This window comes from Dreissena polymorpha, chromosome 16 (genome assembly GCF_020536995.1).
Source record: "Dreissena polymorpha isolate Duluth1 chromosome 16, UMN_Dpol_1.0, whole genome shotgun sequence".
NCBI classification, from domain to species: Eukaryota; Metazoa; Mollusca; class Bivalvia; order Myida; family Dreissenidae; genus Dreissena; species Dreissena polymorpha.
In genome coordinates, this window is record NC_068370.1 from 27645166 (window position 1) to 27666815 (window position 21650).

Below are 21650 nucleotides of genomic sequence, written 5' to 3' on the forward strand. Positions count from 1 at the left end.
CATTGAAGATGAAAATAACAATTTGTAAAAAAAAAAACTTCTTATAATTACAGATTAAACTAAAATAATTGCGATACAGTTTTAAACCATTTCGTAAAATCTTATTTTGTTTTATGATTGCAAAATGCTTTATTACACAGTTTTGTTCACAGATTGTGATTGTTCGAAAACAAATCAAAAACATGTAGTGTTATATATTCATAATTACATTGTTCAAACAGTTCATGATTGTTGTTGTGCTGTTTGAAAGTTAATAAACTAATTCTCTATTACTGTTATGTGTTGCTAAGCATTATGATTGTCAAAGCATGCAATACATTCATAAACCAATACTTAATTTGTAAATGTGTGTTCGGAACGTTTGTGTCCAGTTTCTCTAAGAATGCGCTTTCCACGGCCTACACCTGTTCATGTGTACGCTTTAAACGAAAGTTACAACAATTTGATATGTTTATCCTCTGATGTTCATAGATATGCATGTCTCGCAACAATTAATTCAATTCTATGGTTATATATATATATATATATATATATATATATATATATATATATATATATATATATATATGTACATGATTGCATTCAGTGATTCACTTGTCTTAACTCTAATTTTATCAGCTCATATACAATTTTACCCGCCAAATAAGTCGTAAAGGGCTGCGTCTGTCTGTCTACATGTAGACAAACACTTGTTTTCCAACAATGTTCAAAGTTGTATTAAGTCTCATTATAAAATGTGTGCACATACAATGATTGTATCCTCGTTTAAAACTTACAAAAGTTATTTCCGTAATTAAATAGGTAGACCTCATAGGGGAGGGGGAAGAAGTGCAGTATACAAGAACAATTACCCGTGTTCATATATTTTATAATTGTATTGCCCTTTGTTAAGTGTTGTTCTTAAAGATTTTGTCCAGATCAGATCTCGAAAACTAACAGATGTATCAATTTGAAACTTAATCAGTATCTATACCTCATTGAGTCGATGTCAAGTTCACAAGAGCATTAACTCTTGCTTTCATGTATTTATATTTATTTGTCTTCATAAGTTTTACTAAACTCAATTTTGTTCGGTGCATATTTTGAACATTATAAGCGGTATCAACTTCAAACTTACTATGTAGGAATGTTTCGATGATTGAAAGTGCAGTGTATAAGAACCTTAACTCCTGCTTTAAATGGTTATGGTACAGTTTAATTTAAGACATAGTTATACTTGAATATCAAGGAATCAAGATAAATCTTCATGAGTACGAAGATTGTATTGTTGGGAAACTAGTTTTTAAAGATTAACTGCCAATGCCTCTGACAAAGGTGACATGCGGAATTTTTTGTATAACTGCCGAAATAATTGGTTCATATTTTTGTTGTTGTACCAACAGTTTCCAACCTCCCCCCAATAAAAAATCAAATTATTTTACAATTTCTTTCAGATTGATTTGGGCGGTTAATTCATCTTTGGTTTCACTAGACAAAGGAAGCTAACTTGATATTTATTCCGTCGTTTGTTCATCCGTACATTTCTTGCCGAAGTAACATTTCGGAACAAGTAAGCCAATGTACCTGAACATACACAGAAATGTTTCCTTGGTCCAAAGTCATTGTGAAAGATCGATCTGGAGACATAAAAGTTGACATTGTAGGTAATTTGTTCAAATAATCAGGCTGTCCGGTTAGCACATTGTTCACCCCCTGTACGTCGATAATCCAAACTGAGAAGGATAATCCAAACTGAAGAAAAAAATGACGACAGAAATAAAGACTCCAGTCATTTATTTCTAAGAACACGTTTATTTAAGGTAAGTTGTGACATAACAAACGTTTCTTTTTGATAAAATATTATACCCCGCATACAATGCGCTTATAAACCCGTTACAATAAAAACAATTACGTCAAAATAAAATGAATATGTCTCGAAAAAGTAAATGAAATTGCCGAAAGTTTTACTCCAAAAACAATTATAATCGAATGTTTTAATGCTTGGACTTAGGTATTAACCTTTCATATATGTATGTAAAAATTTTGATTGGCGTATATGCTCGAAAACGAAATATATTCGTAATTGTTTGGAACAAGAATATACAAATTGGATAATGACCTAACTAGTGCATGGATAATTGCAAACTAACATTAGGAAGTCGATGGATAATGACCAAACTGCAAGATGTCCTTATGTAAAGATCTATTTAAAATGAACAGCCTTGTAAAATATGTGTATTTGCCACCAGTTTTAAGGAGCGAATCGACGGTATTTCCCTATATAATGAAATATCAAATATTCAAAATTATAAAAAGTCCAAATTTTATTAGCATAAAATCGGAAGTAATAATACGAAATTGATGAAATCGGAACGAAAAATAGTTATTAAAGATCAACGGACCCGATTAAAAAATCCTGAAATACACCAATATTATGGGAGATTATAACGTTTAATTGCATTTCCATATCATAATTCGATTAAAACCATCGTATTCAGCGAGTATACAGCCGATAACTATGCCGATTTTTCGCACTTCGTGATCGAGTCGACATTTTTGTTTCAACCGGAAGTGACGTATGAGTTAACCACTTGCTACGAGTTCATAACAAAGGAAACGGTATCAGCTTTTGTCTTTTTAAAGTTCGTCATATAACGTGTTTTTATTTTTCATAGTACACATCCACAGGACATCGCATCTTGACTGTTTAAGTATTTAATTATAATTTAATCAGGCAAATATAATTGACACATTGAAAAGATATAATTATTCCCTGAAACTGATCGACGTACGAATGCCAGTCCAAACTTACTAACCGTTCAAGTTCAACACTTCAACAACGTACTAGTTGAAATAAATAATGTTGATTTGAAATGAATAATTCTTACGTAAATGGTCGTGTCATTTAATACTAAATGACCGAGAATAGATGTTTTATTTCTTTTGCTAGTATCCTGACATGGCCATTTTGTTGAAACCCGATGTGTTCCCTGCACACGATTTTTTATTTATGGTAAATTGATCTCATTTATGTCGACATTCACTTCAAAGTTTGAATGATCTCATTTCTGTTGTTTTTTAATAAATATTTTTTAATAATTAGTCTTGATTTTATATAAATATGACGCAATTGAATTTTTCTAAACTCTCCACGAGCGAGGTGACTTAATATTATTAATGAGAAATAGCATGTCAAATTTTTACTCTCGATGTTTTTGAAATGGAGAAAACATTCCAACACAACAATATATATGTAGCATACAAGTTTATTGCAACATCTAAAAATATAAATTACCACAGACACAACAACAGAACAACTTGTAACCTGACGACAAGTTTTAGAAACTGGACGGAATAAGTAAATGAGCTTTACTAGCACAATGTTGCAATACAACTTGTCATGGAGTCAAATTAAGTACCTTTAACAAAATGACTTTTAAAACATCTTTTACAGACCAATACTATCACACAAAAAACACTACATGGTCCCAACATTTAAAAATAAAGGTGTTGACATTAACATTTTTATACTAACAGTATAGCACACAATGGGAAAACTATTATTACAGCATATTTGTCAAAATAATACATTCACATTTTTCAAAAAAATAATTGTAGTTGCTATGTTAATTTGAAACAATACGTGATCAGTGCTTCAGCTAGGTTCTAATTTGTCAAAAGGGCACATTCGTAGACATTGTCATATAAAACTTGGGGCATATCATGTTTTCACGTCGAGTCTGCACAGTCTTATCAGGGACACAGGCTAATATGGGACGAGATATTTTGCGCACGCTTTGTCCCATCTTTCCAGCGCGAAGATTTTTTTAATTAATTACAAACATATATGGCACAGGCTAATCTGGGATGACACCTTACGCACGTACACTAAACCCAGCTGGAGCAATACATGACAAATGGCATGCCAAGTTGTTTCCAATTACTGTAATTAATTAAACCTAGAGCGGTGCAACTGCACTGCTTCATTCTTTAAAATTTTCTTCGCAGATGATGCTAATGGTGGTGGAGAGAACAGAATGGAAGAAGATGCCTGCTCAGCAATCCGGGTGCTCTTGAACTGTTGTTTTAATTGCAGCAATTCAACCATGAGCTCTGTGACATAATCTGAAAAAAGCATCAACAATTTATTTTTTACTACTTGGTTAAACTATGCACATTGAACAAATAAATAAAAATACACATATTATGCATAAAAAACAACAACAACAGTCAACTTAGTCAGTTTCACTGTTAGGTTTTTGTATATTATATATTAGAATGCCAATTTTCTATTTTGCTTAGAAGGACCATTACCATAATTGCAGGCCTCTTTGACAGGTTTCACGACATGGTGTCCCGCCTTGTACTTTGGATACGAAATCCTGTAGCGCTTTTCGCCGTTCTTCGTCTCTGCATGTTTCCTGTGCGCATTAGAAACGGAATGCAGGGCTGCCAGATGCAATCTGGATTACAAAAAATAGCCTTTAATCACAAATTATATCAACAATTACTATTTCATATAACAACAAGGCTTGTCACCATAGGATGACATATGCCCCCTTTTTCCAAATTTGTCTAAACCTAAACGCAAAGTGTTTTTCCACATTTTTCGAAACCTAAACGCAAAGTGTGACGGAATTTCAGACAGACAGACAGACGGACAGTGCGATCACTATATGCCCACCTTCACGGTCATAAAAAGGAACTAAAATCATTTTCACAACTAATGCATATTTATTATGGACATATGCTCATGGGCACTTGATGGTTTATGAACTGCAAATGACAATGTTTATTAGTCAACTAGGATATTAATTTTACTCGAATTAAAGATCATATTTTTGGTTGTTAGAATTTCGGCAACCAATGCCGAATGTAAAAAAACCCAAACCGCATCATAATCAAATGTTGTTCTCATTAAACTTGCACAAATATTTATCAATTGTGTAGGAAATAAACTAATTTTGCCTTAAAGTTGTAGTTTTATAAATTATTACCACTGGACTATGAAAGACAATAACAACATGCCTGCGCTAGCTCTTCTGTAGATATAATATTAATCAATCACAATTCATACCTCTGTTTCATTGCTGCGTATGAAAAGCAGACAAATTTTGGCGCAAATTGGCAGACCACCTTGTGTTGAGCCTCCAGCATCGAGGTCTGTTCAGCTGGTGACAGCATGCGAATGTCAGAGAAAAGACGCTTGCTTCCGATGACCAACAGTAATTCCTTGTGCGCCTTAGAGCCTAAAGACAAGTAATAGTCCAACTTTCATGGCAACACATGTCATTGAACAAAATTTCATAATCATTTCATTTACATTAATCGGATGTTAAATATATAATCCGATAAATGTAAATGAAACAAGGGTTGTTTGTAAAACATGCATGCCCCCCATATGGGCTGTCCGTTGTAGTGGCAGCCATTGTGTGAATACGTTTTTTGTCACTGTGACCTTGACCTTTGACCTAGTGACCTGAAAATCAATAGGGGTCATCTGCGAGTCACGATCAATGTACCTATAAAGTGTCATGATCCTAGGCAAAAGCGTTCTTGAGTTATCATCCGAAAATCATTTAACTATTTCGGGTCACCTTGACCTTTGACCTTGTGACCTCAAAATCAATAGGGGTCATCTGCGAGTCATGATCAATCTACCTATGAAGTTTCATGATCCTAGGCATATGCGTCCTTGAGTTATCATCCGAAAACCATTTTACTATTTCGGGTCACCATAACCTTGACCTTTGACCTAGTGACCTCAAAATCAATAGGGGTCATCTGCGAGTCGTTATCAACCTACCCATTAAGTTTCATGATCCTAGGCGTATGCGTTCTTGAGTTATCATCCGGAAACCATTTTACTATTTGGGGTCACCGTGACCTTGACCTTTGACCTAGTGACCTCAAAATCAATAGGGGTCAACTGCAAGTCATGATGTGTTCTAAAAACACTGTATTATGTGAATTGAGAATAAGACATCAAACAGGGAATGGACATCATTTTGGTGATTTTCTCAAACAAAACTATTCATTTCATGATCTACATTTATTTTTGCAATATAGTATTAGTATCTTTAATTAAAGCTTTATACCGGTAAGCAATTTTCCATGACTATTTCATTAAAAATGGTTGTTGTTTTTTTTCCTTTTAACTGTATTTTAAAACTGTGTCCATGCGCAGCATTATAGCTCATTTCATGAGGATTTGTTTTTTAATTAATAAAAAAATCAAGTTTTGAAGAAATGTATTTAAATGATGCCAGTATTTATGCAAGTATCTGTTTTAATTATAATTTGTCAAACTAAATAAATAGAATTTAAAAAAAAAATATCCCAATTAAAATAATACAGTGTTTAAATTAAAAGAAAGCATAAAAACAAGAGACAAGAATAAAAGTGTAGATTGTTGTTCTAAATTAAAATGTTATTTATATTTTTTGCTGTTGTTCAAAATTAAAATGTTATTTATATTTTTTGCAATTTATTTCCTATTCTATTTATAAATACTGTTCTATCTACTAGTGCAGTATGTTGTATATTCAGTTGTTATGATTACTGCAGTCTGATAATCTGCTTGTTTTATTACTGTCTGTGCCAAATACAATTGATAACAGTAGATCACTGATAACAATACTTGACTTTACAGAAACAAAGAGGACCATCTATTTTATGACACCAGCTTGATTTATGGCAGCTGTAGGGTGGTAATACACCACATTCTGCCAACTTGGTGCCTTGTTGGCATGGTGATTTGCAAAAATTCAGCTAGTTTAGTGACCAACTTATTTTGTACAGAAACCACCTAATTGAAGCAACTTTATAAATAAAATATAAAAATGATAACCCGAAAAAAGCTTATTTAATTTTACACATATTATAATGCTGTCATTTATTTTCTACAAGATTTGTAACACAAAATTGTAAAATAAAGTAAACTTTGTATTCATAATAGTAAAACTACATGTTTTTCTTTTTTCCGCTTCAGAAATTAATCAAACAACACATCTTTAGTACATTGAATGCTATAATGAAATCTCAAAATGGCTAAAGCCCATAAGGAGCAAAATGAGTTTATTACACTGAAAACTGTTTCCAATGCAATTAATGCATGTAACAATATTAATTTGAAAATATAACATTTATTCAGTCTTAAATTATAAGCCAGACATCCCGGGTCTATTAAGATGTTATTTGGGCTTCTAGAAATTAATAATTTATATAGTCAGGCTATTGGATTTTTCTCCTGTTTCTAATATAGAACAATGATTTTGGCTAAATATATTACCCTGAAGACTGAAATTGAACTGTTATTTAAATTATCATGGCACTACCAGTAGCCTAAATAGCCATCAGCTACTAAGTACTAGAATCAGTTGCTGTTCAATTTATGAAAAACACAAAAAAATCAAGATGCATTTTATGATTCACACTAATCTAAATCATACTTAGGGCTTTCGGCTGTAATGCCTTGAAGTTGTCCGTGTCAGGGAACAAAGTTGGCACTGCATCAGGATGCAGCGACAGTCTCATCCCAAAGCCCGCACTCGCCATCACACTCGGGGGGTGGACAAAGCACTTATCCTCAAAATGTTTTATGCAGAGTTTTGCATATTTGCTTGGCGTAAAGTCCACCACCTTTCCGTCGATAATCCTTCGTGAATTCACGGCTAGAATCCATTTCCGCTTAATACTTTCGTCCTTTGAGAAGCCGAAGAATCCTTTCTTCTCCGTTTGCTTTTCAGAACGAGCATTCCAGCCAAACGCTGCACATTGAACCATCTTATAAATCAGTAAATCCTCAATGTCATGTAAAAGTTCGACTCGTAATCAACACAAAAGAGATTATAAATTAAGTATATGCAAGTGAATGATCAACACAGTCTTGTAATCCTTGAAGTTTTGAGGGAAATTTGCATGCTTCAGTGCATACTGTACATAACATGGGAATATTCGTCATGCGCAGTGGTGCACACATACGTCATCGGGGTAAAATAGCGGCGGAAATTGCCGAACGCGTTACGTAATTTCCAAACATCAAAATCATCGTTTTTTTAGCTCTAACTTTTTTTTTTAATTTTATTTTTTTACTTTGTTGTTATAATATGGTATTACTTTATAAAATATGAACAGTTAGTCAGATTTCTTCTGTTGACCTTTAAAAGTCCACAAATAGTATGCCCACCAAGGTTTCAATTGGGTTCAAAGTAATTCCATATAGAACTTGCAAGCTTTCTATGCTAAAATACCTTTAAAAGTCGTTTATCGTCAGTGAGTATGCGCATAGCGGGGCACTGTACAATTTACTATTAAATATTTTACTACTACTTCGTTTTTTTCCGGCGCCGGCGAAAAGGGTCACGAGGAAAACTTTTTATTATTTTTAAAATACATAATTTACAGAAGAGTTTTAATATCAATGTCTGTGTATTGAGAAATCATTTAATATGTTCTTTTCAATGTGTAAATATATTTCGGAAAGTAAAATGCTATACTAGCCGCCGATATGCCCCTTAAATATGTGTGTACAATTCGATGTAATCTTTCTGATATAATGTATAATGAATCAAATAAGTAATGCCTCAATTAATATTCGAAACCTCTTATATGGTGACAAATACATGAATCAGCGGGGCAAGAGCCACTTTAACCTGCCTGGACTCGAATCCCGTTAAATCAAGTGATTAAATAATAAGTAGGGACATGTTTAAATTTCTTTGCTTTTCATGCTATCCAAAATGACATGGAACACGTGTTATGGCATCTCTTTGTGCGTGGAATGCAAATTTCGCATGCTTTGCTGCTAATCTCAATTGTATGTATATGCAAGTTCCGTTGAAATTGATTTCACTAATAACAAATAAATGAATGTTGATGTTCGTTGAAAGTATTTTTTATATTCCATTATACACATCGTGTGAGTTTTTGGTTATAAATGGTTGTTTTAAAAGAAAAATATCCAACCTGTCTTTGATACATACATCGCAGTTTGTGCATTATCCATTTTGAGTTTGGTTATTATCCACAGACATTTTCATATCAGTTTGGATTTATCCATAAAGTTTTATACCCGTCCTGCAAACACATGATTTTAACACAGAAACACACAAGGTGTGAAAGCGGCCTTTTCACAGATTTTGGCTTTTTTTTTAAGTGTGTCGTTAAATGCTTAATATTGATAAATGTAAACATTGGATCTAAAAAGCTCCAGTAAAATAACAAGAATACAATTTAAAAAAGGAAAAAAAAGTTGCCGGCGGCAGGTCTCGAACCTGTGACCCCCGAATTCCTGAAGTAAAAACGCATTAGTCCTCTCGGCTATTCTGCCAAGTATACCGGGTCTATGTATTTTATAGTTTATATAAGCAATCATCGTAGTTTCAGAAAATTGAACGACAACAACAGAACTCTCCAAATTTTTCAATCGTTTCGCGTTGCAACGCTTTATAATCTTCAGGTTTTTAAATCGTCAAAAAATGCATATAATGGCTATATTAGACCATGGTAAATGTTCAGTATTAGTTTCCTCACAAATAGCATGACTAAAACGAAAATTTGCGAATCTGAAACAACTTTTTTCAATTTTGTCAATTTACCAAAGCGTAAAAAGATCCCTTTAAACGGGCCTTTTAACAGATTTTGGCATATTTTGAAGTTTGTCATGAAATGCTTTTTATTGATAAATGTAAACATTGGATCTTAAAAGCTCCAGTAAAAAATCAAGAATAAAATTTAAAAAAGGGAAAAAAAAGTAGCCGGTACCAGGGCTCGAACCAGTGACCCCCGGAGTCCTGGAGTAAGTCTGAAGTAAAAACGCATTAGCCCTCTCGATTATTCCGCCGGGTATACACTGTGTAAGTATATTATACCTTATATAAGCAATCTTCGTAGTTTCGTAAATTTAAACGACAACAACAGAACTTTCCAAATTATTCAATCGTTTCGCGTTAGAACGCTTTATAATTTTTAGGTTTTACCTAATTTACCAAACCGTGAAAAGATCCATTTAAAAGTAAAATTGAAAAGGACATTCATGATATAATTTGGTATATCTCTGTTACAGTTTCGTTCGCTCTTTTCTCAATTAACGCGTAAATAATTTAATACATAGGTCGCATTTCATGAAAATAAGCATATTCCGAAAAAAATTGATCGTTTTTTACTAGAAAACTATTAAATCATTGCAAAACGCATGTGTGTGTCAGACATTCATTATCACATGTGTAGAACAATTACGTCCTTATAGTTACTAAATTAGCAGAAATGATAAAATAATCACCGAATTTTCAGTTTCAGTTTCGGCCGACATTTTTTTCTTCAGTTTTAATTATCCAACTCAGTTTGGATTATCGACGTACAGGGGGTGGTGTTTGGTATACGCGATGCGGGTTCAATCCGCTCATCCATCGCATGTGATTCTGGATGTAGTCATCATACCGGACAGGTGAGATTTCATCCAGGTACTACAGCTTCTCCCACAGCACAAATCAGTACCAACGTTAAAAGCCTGTTTTAAAAAATGGGTTTTAAAGGGGCCTTTTCACAGATTTTGGCATTTTTTTAACTTATTCATTAAATGCTTTATATTGATAAATGTAAACATTGGATCGTAAAAGCTCCAGTAAAAAATCAAGAAAAAAAATAAAAAAAGGAAAAGAACATTGCCCGGAGCAGGTTTCGAACCAGTGACCCCTGGAGTCTTGCCAGAGTCCTGAAGTAAAAACGCTTTAGCCTACTGAGCTATTCCGCCGAGTACACATTCGGTACGTATTGTATACGCTATATAAGCAATCTTCGTAGTTTCACAAAATTTAACGACAATAACCGAACTCTCCAAATTATTCAATCGTTTCGCGTTGCAACGCTTTATAATTTTTAGGTTTTAAAATCGTCAAAAGATGCATATAATGGCTATATTAGAGCATGGTTAATGTTCAGTATTACTGTTTCCTCACAAATATCATAACTAAAACGAAAACTTACGAATCTGAAACAACTTTTTTCAATTTTGTCAATTTACCAAAGCGTGAAAAGATCCCTTTAATGAGTTTTTATACATGCACGCACTTGTTGGAAGTCCCAACAGTAACATTTCCTGATTAAGGGGGAGTTGGTTGGCCTGTTTGAGAACGATCGAAAATCCGAAAAAGGTGATGTGCTGGTACAAAATGACTGACCTTGATCAAGAGTGGTGAAGAGAAAGAAAGTTGCTAGGCGTACTGCACCCCGAACTTAGTGGATAACTCAGACAATCTTTTCTGAAAAAGCAATGCTCGGAGGTCTAATATTTGGCTTATGTTTGGTGCGCAACATAGCCTAGCGATCCTCTAAAAGGTTGCTCAAATCATGCCCATGAGGTAAAAACCTGATGTAAACACTTGCTACTCCCAGGTGTCAGATTATTTATATTGACTTATGTTGTAAATAACTTAAATAAAAAATCTTTTCTTTGATCTTAAGTCTCAGAAGTTCAATATTTTGTGTGTAACATTATCGTGCGGTCTTTTATAAAGACTGATCAAGTCATGAACCTGGGTACAAAACTAGCCGTTCCCTATGGGTCACATTATTTACAGAGCTTTTAAATAGTGATTAGTTTTTTAATCGTCTTCTCTGCCACCAAATTGCTCAGAGATTTAATATTTGGTATGTAACATCATTAAGTGATCCTCTAGCAAGTTGCTCAAATTATTGTATGTGGTCAAAACTAGGGATGGATAATGACCAAACTGCAAGATGTCCTTATGTAAAGATCTATGTAAAATGAACACTCTTGTAAAATTTGTGTATTTGCCACCAGTTTTAAGGAGCGAATCGGCGGTATTTTCCTATATAATGAAATATCAAATATTCAAAATTACAAAAAGCCCAAATTTTATTAGCATAAAATCGGTAGGAATACTACGAAATTGATGAAATCGGAACGAAAAATAGTTAAAAGTCCACAAATAATATGCCCACCACTTCGATTTTGATAACTGCATTAAAAAATCGAAATATCTTTACATGGATATTGTAAAAATGGTGCAGGAAGGAAAATGCAGACATTACTGCACTCAATGAATGGAAATACAAAGTATTATTTATGGCCACGAATAAGATATTTTTTTATAATACAATTCCTTTGGCCTCACCACATTCACCTTAATTTAATAAACAAAGTCCCTGTAAATTGCTTAACGACTGACAATCTAAATTTAGTTCTTGCAGATGTCATAGAGTAAATTAACATATCCTTATATCCTTAAAAAAATCTCATCATATGCAATTAATCTATATCTATTTTACTATTAACCTTAATTTTTTCCAACCAGTTTCTACAGTTCAGCTAACAACCAAACCAGTTTTATCACCTTAACCTCTTTAACGCATGACTGGTTCGCGGCGTTGGTCAAGTGACAAGCGCAAGTAACCGCGCATTTGCCACTTGCCGCCAGAACATAAACTTAGTATATATATCTTTGATATATTGTTCTGCGTTGTTATTACAGGTTAGTGATAAATCAATTTATAAACTGTAACCTGTATATTGTTATAATCTCTTTTCTAATTAAATGCAACGTTAGTTATTTATTGTATTTATTGTATTACATTATTGCCATGCATTAATAAATGTTATTACTGTTATTGGTGTGTAATAATGGTGACTATTGTAGGCATTTGCCACTTGACCACCAGGGCATTAACATAGTATATCTTTGATATATTGTTCTGCGTTGTTATTACAGTCCCTTCACAAGAACCATAAATTCACACAAAACCCTGTGACATTTGGCGCTCAACGTTTCGTACAAAAACAGAGAAATAGAGTTGTTGAAATGCGTAAAAAGGCTTGTCAAGAAAAAGAAGACCTTCAGAATCACAAATATAAAGAAATCAGAAAGAAAAGAGAAGACAAAGAGACCAAAGTTCTGAAAGAAAAAAGAAGGCAGTTGGACATACAAGATTCTAGAAATCAAAGGATTTGAAGCAATGGAAAATGTTGATGATAGAATGGAAAACGAAGGAGCATGTTTGGTTATGATACATATTTTAAGGACATAAACAAAAGGAATATGGAAAAGATGACGTGACATTATAAACATTCCATACACCACCAGTTACTTACAGTGTTACTAATAATATTTATATCGCTTATTATCATACTGTGTACAAAACTTTGCTGTCGATGAAATATTTTGATAATGTTGAGAATTTATTTATTGGTTTTATTGAGTATTACAAAGTGTTGGTATTTAACGTACAATATCTTTTATTCATGTAAGTGACTTTTAAATTCAGTTGATAACTTATATATTTAAAAGAAAACTACATCTTATTTATTACAGAATGTGTTGTGTTCTGTAAAGATTTGGACATTCGTATGTACGTTGAAAAATAAGTAAATATACAACAAATAACATTATTGCTCAAATGTACGTCATGCGATGATGTCATTGCGATACGACTGTTAATTGATAAATGTACATCCTACATTGGCGCCATCTCCTATCATTAGCGCCATCTTCTTAGCATTGGCTCTATCTCTGTTGGAAAAATGCAAAATGATCTATTACGTCGGAAAGAAGCCAAATTTTTGTGCATGTAGCATCGTATATATATGTTGTACACAATCGTTTGATGGGGTTAGCGATTTAATTGGGTAGAAATTTGCTCGTCACACAGGAAAAATTCACCGAAATGCTTATTAAATCTTCACCATGCCACAACTTATAAAGGTTTTCACGTTTTTAAATGGATTGAGAATGTATGTTCATGAATATGTTTGGTTGAATTAATCTTCGATGAATCGCACTCAGGGGCGTAGATAACCTCCAAACATTGTGGAGGCGGACGCAAGGTCCCGGCTCTGAAAAGAATAACATTGTTAATGTAATAAATTTTGTGTTAAATATTAATGATAATAGATTTAAAAAAACATTATTAAGCAACAAAACGAGTATTATTTGTATGTTGTGTTTTTTCTCTCTCTATATTTCGTTTGTATTTAGATCGACGTTAGGTTCATAAAAGGTAAGAACGGTGGCAAATTAAAATTGTAGGCCCGAGCCTGCTGTGCCTAATAGCAGCTAAGCCACTGACAGCTGGAAAGCAAATGCAAGGACGATCACTCGGCATTAACGCAAAGCAGCCCGAGTGCGACGAGAAAAAGCCAGCTAAGTACGCGGCGCTCCGTCAATTTAGACTAACAAATTTAACAAATCTTGTAACATCGGCAACAGACAATGAGATAAAACAAGTTCGACAATACCTCACCTCTTTATTGACGAGTTATCTACCTTTCTGCGTGAAAACTGTGGTTCGGGTATTTTTGTCATAAATGTTATTTTCGACATCATTTGTTTAATGTTCGCTGACGATATCGCAAATTGCGCGGAAACCAAACAAAAATTACAAGAACAAATTAATTTAATTGAGTTATTCTGTCAAAACACAGAAATGAACATTAATCTCAATAAAATCGAAATAATTGTATTTCGTAATGGTGGAGTATCCAAAAGCACCGAACGTTGGTATTCTCGGGATAAAGAAGTCAAAACTACGCCAGTATATAAGTATATGGGCCTTATTTTTACCCCTTCATTATCATTGAAATTGGCACTTAATAAGATAGCCGCCCAAGCACAAAAGGCTTCATTCTCAATAAATTACATGTACTTCCAACCACTCGAAATGTTCAAATGTTTCGATTCCGTGGTCAAGCCCATTCTTTGTTACGGAGACAAAATATTGGGATATGAGTACGAACAAACAATCGAAACTGTTCACACACTTTTTGTAAAAAATTCCTGAAACTTAAAAAAAAACACAAGTAATTAAATTGTATTGTGTTGGGAGAATGTGGTAGACATCCACTGTGTGTAAATTATTTTACAAATTGTATTAGTTATTGGTGTAACCTTTTACAAATGCCTGCGCATCGTTATCCAACAATTGCTATTTACTGTTAAATCACTAGATGACGCTGGGCGAATCTGCTGGGCGTCGAACATACAAAAATTATTGTTTAAATACGGATTTGGTTATAATTGGATAAGCCAAGATGTTTGTGCTTAAAAAATGTTTATATCATCTTTTAAGCAACGCGTTATTGATGGTTGCACGCAAAAATTACACGACGACGTTTCAAATTCGAATCAATGTCATCACTATAAACATTTCAAAAGCCTACTTAAGACATAAAGACATACTTATCAATTGATTTAACGCCAAAATATAAAATTGCACTTTCGATATTCCGAGCCTAAAACCACAAATTACAAATCGAACTGGGTAGACACAATAATATACAAAAAGAGAACTGAATATGTAATAATTGTTCTACAAACGAAGTTCGATATCTGGATTGCGAATATCATGCTTTCTTCAAGTATACCGAATACAATGAAATACGATTCAATTATATTTATAGCTAGTATTCTTCAAGCGATTCACTGCTAAATTTCCGTAACTTAATGAGCTCTAATGATGAAACTATTAAAAACAAGAAATATCTTTAATCAAGAGGGCCAAGATGGCCCTAGTTCGCTCACCTGAGAGGAGTCGGTTCATTCAATCTTTACCAAATGTTAAACTTGACCTAGATATTGTCCAGAAAAACATCCTGGTCAAGTTTCATCATTATTTCATTTGTGAGTCATGATCAATGTACCTATGAAATTTCATGATCCTAGGCGTAAGCATTCTTGAGTTATCATCCGGAAACCATTTTTCTAAGTTGAGTCACCGTGACCTTGACAGCCATTGTGTGAATACGTTTTTTAGAACTGTGACCTTGACCTTTGACCTAGTGACCTGAAAATCAATAGGGGTCATCTGCGAGTCATGATCATTGTACCTATGAAGTTTCATAATCCTAGGCATAAGCGTTCCTGAGTTATCATCCAGAAACCATTTTACTATTTCAGGTAACCGTGACATTGACCTTTAACCTAGTGACCTGAAAATCAATAGGGGTCTTCTTCTGATCCTAGGACTAAGCGTTCTTAAGTTATCATCTGGAAACCATTTTACTATTTTGGGTATTCGTGACCTTGACCTTTGACCTAGTGACTTGAAAATCAATACGGGTCATCTACGAGTCATAATCAATGTACCTATGAAGTTTCATGATCCTAGGCCTAAGCGTTTTTGAGCTATCATCCGGAAACCATTTTACTATTTCGAGTCATGACCTTGACCTTTGACCTAGCGACCTGAAAATCAATAGGGGTCATCTACGAGTTATGATCAATGTACCTATGAAGTTTCATGATCCTAGGCCTAAGCGTTCTTGAGTGATCATCCGCAAACCATTTTACTATTTCGGGTCATCGTGACCTTGACCTTTGGCCTAGTGACCTGAAAATCAATAGGGTTTATCTGCGAGTCATGATCAATGTATCTATGAAGTTTCATGATCCTAGGCATAAGCGTTCTTGAGTTATCATCCAGAAACCATTTTACTGCTTTGGGTCACCGTGACCTTGACCTTTGACCTAGTGACCTGAAAATTAATAGGGGTCATCTGCGAGTCATGATCAATGTATCTATGGAGTTTCATGATCCTAAGCATAAGTGTTCTTGAGTTATCATCCGGAAACCATTTTACTCTTTCGGGTCATCACGCCCTTGAACTTTACTTAGTGACCTGAAAATCAATAGGGGTCATCTGCGAGTCATGATCAATGTACCTATGAAGTTTCATGATCCTTGGTATAAGCACTCTCGAGTTATCATCCGGAAACCATCTGGTGGACGGACGGACCGACATAGCCAAAACAATATACCCCCTCTCCTTCGAAAGGGGGGGGGGCATAATGAGAAAACTGCCCCCCACCCAGCAGCCATGTTATTCAAATGACCGGAACAATTTTTTAACTCGACTCTCGTATCAAGGAAACAAATGTTCTGAGCAAATTTCATGAAAATTGGGCCAAACATGTGACTTCTACTGTGTTCACATGTTTTCAATATATACATATATAGAGAAAAATGCCCCGCCCACTGGCGGCCATGTTTTTTTCACCGATCCCGAACATTTTCAAACTCGTCCGAGATATCAATAAATCCAATTTTTTTCCCAACTTTCAGGATGATTGGGCAAATATTGTGACTTCTAGAGTGTTTACAAGGTTTCTCTATAGCCAAATAGGGAAAACTGCCACTATATACATATAGAGAAAAATGCCCCGCCCACTGGCGGCCATGTTTTATCACCGATCTCGACCATTTTCGAACTCGTCCGAGACATCAATTGATCCAATGTTTTGACCAACTTTCATGATGATTGGGCAAAAATTGTGACTTCTAGAGTGTTGACAAGGTTTCTCTATAGCCAAATCAGGAAAACTGCCCCGCCCACTGGCAGCCATGTTTTTCAACGGATCGGAACCACTTTTGAAATCAACCAAGATATCATTAAGACAATCATTTTGACAAAGTTACATGAAGATTGGGCATGAAATGTGACTTCTACAGTGTTTACAATGTTTTTCTTTTTTTGACCTAGTGACCTAGTTTTTGACCCAGCAAAACCCAGTTTCGAACTCGGCAGAGGTTTCATTGGGACAAAGCTTCTGACTAAGTTTCATGAAGATGGGACAAGAAATGTGGCCTCTAGAGTGTTTACGAGCAGATGTTATCGGACGGACGGACATACGACGGACAAAGACCAGTCACGAAAGCTCACCTGAGCAATCAGGTGAGCTAAAAAGATATACGGCGTTGATTGTGGTTGGAGTGTATGAAAGGTAAAGAGTTCAATGAATGAGATCAAGGATAGCGAATGTTTTTCTGTGCAGTTATTAGCTGCATCACACGCGGCTTATGTTACATTATTACATATTGCTGGTCATAAACCTATAGATACAAAACAGAAAACCAAAAGAATAATGGAAGTAAAATTAGAACATATGAGCCAACCGGGCACACGCGAAGTATCCGTACATATTTTTAATATTTATACACGCGTTCTTCGAACAAACCTGTTTTAGTGGTTTGTCGGGCATTGTTATTTGATTCGAGTATTAACAGTAACGAGAATCATCGAGCTCATGCTTAATACATTAGTCAATATGGTGGAATAATTCTTGTTAAATTAATTAAAAATAATATTTATCATGGTATTGATGAAAACACATTAGGAATTTATTATTGACATACCATAATTTTATCGCTGGATATCTTCATTTAACATCTTTCTGGTCAAAGGAAAATTGCAGTTTACATAGTTCACGCGTCTTTGTTATATAACGAGTAGTTTACTGGCTGCGAACTCTGGTCAGAACATAAGGTTTTCATGAAGACCCAGCGATGACTTGTATATTAACTCTGACATTCACACACACTAACCGCGAACTGACGAAGGTGTAGAATCTAGGCACACATTGTATTGATGTGAAGAGTTGAGTGTAAAACTGTTCTATCTATCATGCCTTTTCAAAGAGATAAAATTGTTTCATGCTGAACACGCAGTAAAAAGTGTTAGAAAGACGCGGCCATGTTTCCAATGTTCTGGTGGTATTCTCAAATCAGCCAATGGACTAAATGAAGTGTATTCATTCGTGGGTAGCCGCGGGCATTTTTATGAATGTAACCTAAAGGTCACCTAAGGTCAAAAGTGACGTTAATTAGCTATGCCGAAAAAGTAAAGTATGTATATACGTGTAACATCTATTGAAAATTATCAATAACTAAATAAAATACTTTGGATATATTAATACATCTGTTTTGTTTGTGTTGTCGTTGTTTGTGCATGTGTTTTCTTATGTGTAGATATGTTTTAGCAACAACTAGATTACGATCTAAAACACTTTATATGATAAGCCTTTTAACTAAGAGATAACTGAAAGAAAGACAACATTTACATGATTTTGCAGTATTTATGCAGTATTTATCTCCCTTGTTTAACCTGGTTCAGTAATCTATTTTTAGTTCTGCTCTGGAATTTGGGAAGATATTGATCATTGATAAATAAATGCACTGTTCTGAGGAAAAATTGACTACTGTGCCATTGATCGCTTCTGAACTGTATAAAATAAGCTGTTTTGGCTGATTTAAACACCTCTTGATGCTTTCTTGAAAAGTTAACAGCTCTTGAAAAAGGTTGGAATTTTGAAATAATTAAACTCTAAATTATTTTTAACTACAGCATCAAGACATTTTGGCATTATTTTCTAAATTATTCTTATTATTTAGATTATTTCTATTTGGCATTTTCTAAATAAAAAAGACTCTATTCTATTTCAATAACTTAAGTAATTTTTTTTTATTTTTAGATTTGATTCACTGGATTTTCCTATTTTCCATATATTTATATAGTAGAAAACCTTGTGAACACTCTAGAAGTCACATGTTTTTCATAATCATCATGAAATTTTGTCAAAACATTAGTTATGTGGATGTCTCGGACGAGTTTGAAAATGGTCATGATCAGTGAAAAAACATGGCCGAGAGGAAGTGACAACATGTGAACAGTTTAGAAGACACATTTTTTCCCAATCTTCGTGAAATTTGGACATATATTGGAAGAGTTAAAAAATGGTTCAGGTCTGTTAAAAAAAAACATGGCCGCCAAGGGGCCATTTGTTGTTCATTCTTCATGATACTTGGTTAGAACATTTGTTCCATTGATATCTTGGGCTGCAGAGAACAGGTCATTTCTTTTTATCTCAGGTGAGCGACTTTGGGCCTTTCATGCCCTCTTGTTTATTTTTGAACGGCTTGTGTTGAAATTTGGACCAAAAGTAATTCAACACATATCTGATAATTCCTGAAATTTTAATTGAAATTGAAAAACAACAAAATATAAAACTTAACAAATTGAAAACGTCACTTCAAAAGTCAAATTCGCTAACTCGTATAACGTTTAATAATAACAATGTGAAAAGTAAAACGCATAAACTTACACGTCTTAATAACTCACCGGCTTGCAACATGCCGATTGAGCCGTTTCGCCCCTCAATATTCATACGAGCCATATTGTTTTTCTTAAATTAATGTTATGTTTTTCTTGTGTAAAAACTTACCTAGAATTATGAAATTGAAATTAAATTGGAATAGCATGTATATCGCCTTTTACTACACTTGGTGATTTTTCCAACGCAACACTTTTAAAACTTACATATCTCAGTAATGAGTAAATATTTTTATTTAAATTTGCTCATGTGATCATTTGACTAAAATATGTGCAAGCTACCGATAAAATCATTCATCCGTGACGATCGGACGCTTTAGCAAGTGGGAAAGGAAGCCTGTAAAATGCTAAGTGCTAAGTGCGCGATTGCGCTCCTGAATATTCATACGAGCTATATTGTTTTGTAATTAATATTATGTTTTCCTTGTGTAAGAACTCACCTAAAATAATTAAATTGAAATTAAACTATTATCAAATCGCGTTTCAACATTTCCACGTGCAAAAATATGGAACCACATCTACCCCACGTGCTCAAGCGTCCAATCATCACGGATGAATGATTTCATCGTGAGCTTGCATAGAATGTAGTCAAATAATCGTATGTAAAATTTTTAATCAAAATCTTCACTCATAACTGAGATATTCAAGTTTGAAAAGTGATGCGTTAGAAACGTACCCAAATGTAGTTAGTTATAATAATGTATTACTATGTATTTTGGGCCGGAGGCGTTTGTTTACAAAATAAAATTGACTTGACTATTACGTCTGAAATCGGAGACAAAAACTCACGTTGCGTGAAGCATAATGGTGAAGTTTACATGGATTTTTTTTAACAAGAACGCATGCTTATTAAATAAGATAATTCTGATGTATTTCACATTGCCATAAGCTGCCTAAAATCTGTATTGTATGCACTAGTTGAAATTCTTAAGAAAAATTGTTTAACAAAGTTATTCGGAAAAAAGCACTTACCGGTGTGTTTACTTCCATAAACGTTTGATTCGCAGCCCACCAAAGGCACGTGATAGGTCTGCTCATCTGATATGTGCAAACATTTCACACCAGCCCTGTAGACACAATCAAAATTATAAGACTATCCGTAGCCTGTCTGCAAACTGTGGCAGTTTTTGCACACCGTTTTCGTTAACATAATGATTTTACGACATGTACAATAATGAAATAAATGATCAAATGTATGCAATGAACAACAGCTGCACGTTCTCAAACATGCGTTTACCTATTTTTGTCGATCATGCTTATTTTTCACTAAGATGTCTTAGTTGATTTTTGGTCTTCCGGTGTTGCGCTCCTGTAAGTCAGTCCAATCACTTCGATATATATATATAAATTATTTGCATCACTTTTGATAAGTGGCCATGCAGTTCATGTATGTTCTGTTTCTATCAGCTTCTGTTACGTTTACCAGATATTAGTACTAATTCGCTGCGTAATTGACCAGAAGGTCCTTAGGCAACCTTCGCGTAGAGTTTTTAATGGTTCCATACGAACTCTATTAAAGGGATCTTTTCACGCTTTGGTAAATTGACAAAATTGAAAAAAGTTGTTTCAGATTCGCAAATTTTAGTTTTAGTTATGATATTTGTGAGGAAACAGTAATACTGAACATTTACCATGCTCTAATATAGCCATTATATGCATCTTTTGACGATTATAAAACATAAAAATTATAAAGCGTTGCAACGCGAAACGATTGAATAATTTGGAGAGTTCTGTTTTTGTCGTTAAATTTTGTATAACTACGAAGATTGTT

General features: G+C 34.2%; 1 protein-coding gene and 1 long non-coding RNA gene across 2 annotated transcripts; both read right to left on the reverse strand.

Moving 5' to 3' along the window:
• Positions 1-3257: 3257 nt before the first annotated feature.
• LOC127861547 (uncharacterized) lies at positions 3258-7951 on the reverse strand. Its single transcript, XM_052400154.1, has 4 exons — positions 7431-7951; positions 5057-5228; positions 4294-4442; positions 3258-4104 (listed from the first exon to the last, which is right to left on the reverse strand). Exons 1-4 carry the CDS (start codon positions 7762-7764, stop codon positions 3929-3931), a joined length of 831 nt encoding a protein of 276 aa, XP_052256114.1. The 5' UTR covers positions 7765-7951; the 3' UTR covers positions 3258-3928.
• A 4815-nt stretch (positions 7952-12766) lies between these two features.
• On the reverse strand, positions 12767-21391 carry LOC127861567 (uncharacterized). Its single transcript, XR_008040265.1, has 3 exons — positions 21117-21391; positions 20852-20946; positions 12767-13831 (listed from the first exon to the last, which is right to left on the reverse strand). It is a non-coding gene; the product is annotated as an uncharacterized LOC127861567 (long non-coding RNA).
• Positions 21392-21650: the final 259 nt, after the last annotated feature.

Coding starts and splice junctions, on each gene's coding strand:
- LOC127861547 (XM_052400154.1), bottom strand. CDS start 7,764: ATGGTTCAATGTGCAGCGTTTGGCTGGAATGCTCGTTCTGAAAAGCAA. Junction 4,443..5,056: donor TACGCAGCAATGAAACAGAG/GTATGAATTGTG, acceptor TTTGTAATCCAG/ATTGCATCTGGCAGCCCTGC. Junction 4,105..4,293: donor CAAAGAGGCCTGCAATTATG/GTAATGGTCCTT, acceptor TGCTTTTTTCAG/ATTATGTCACAGAGCTCATG.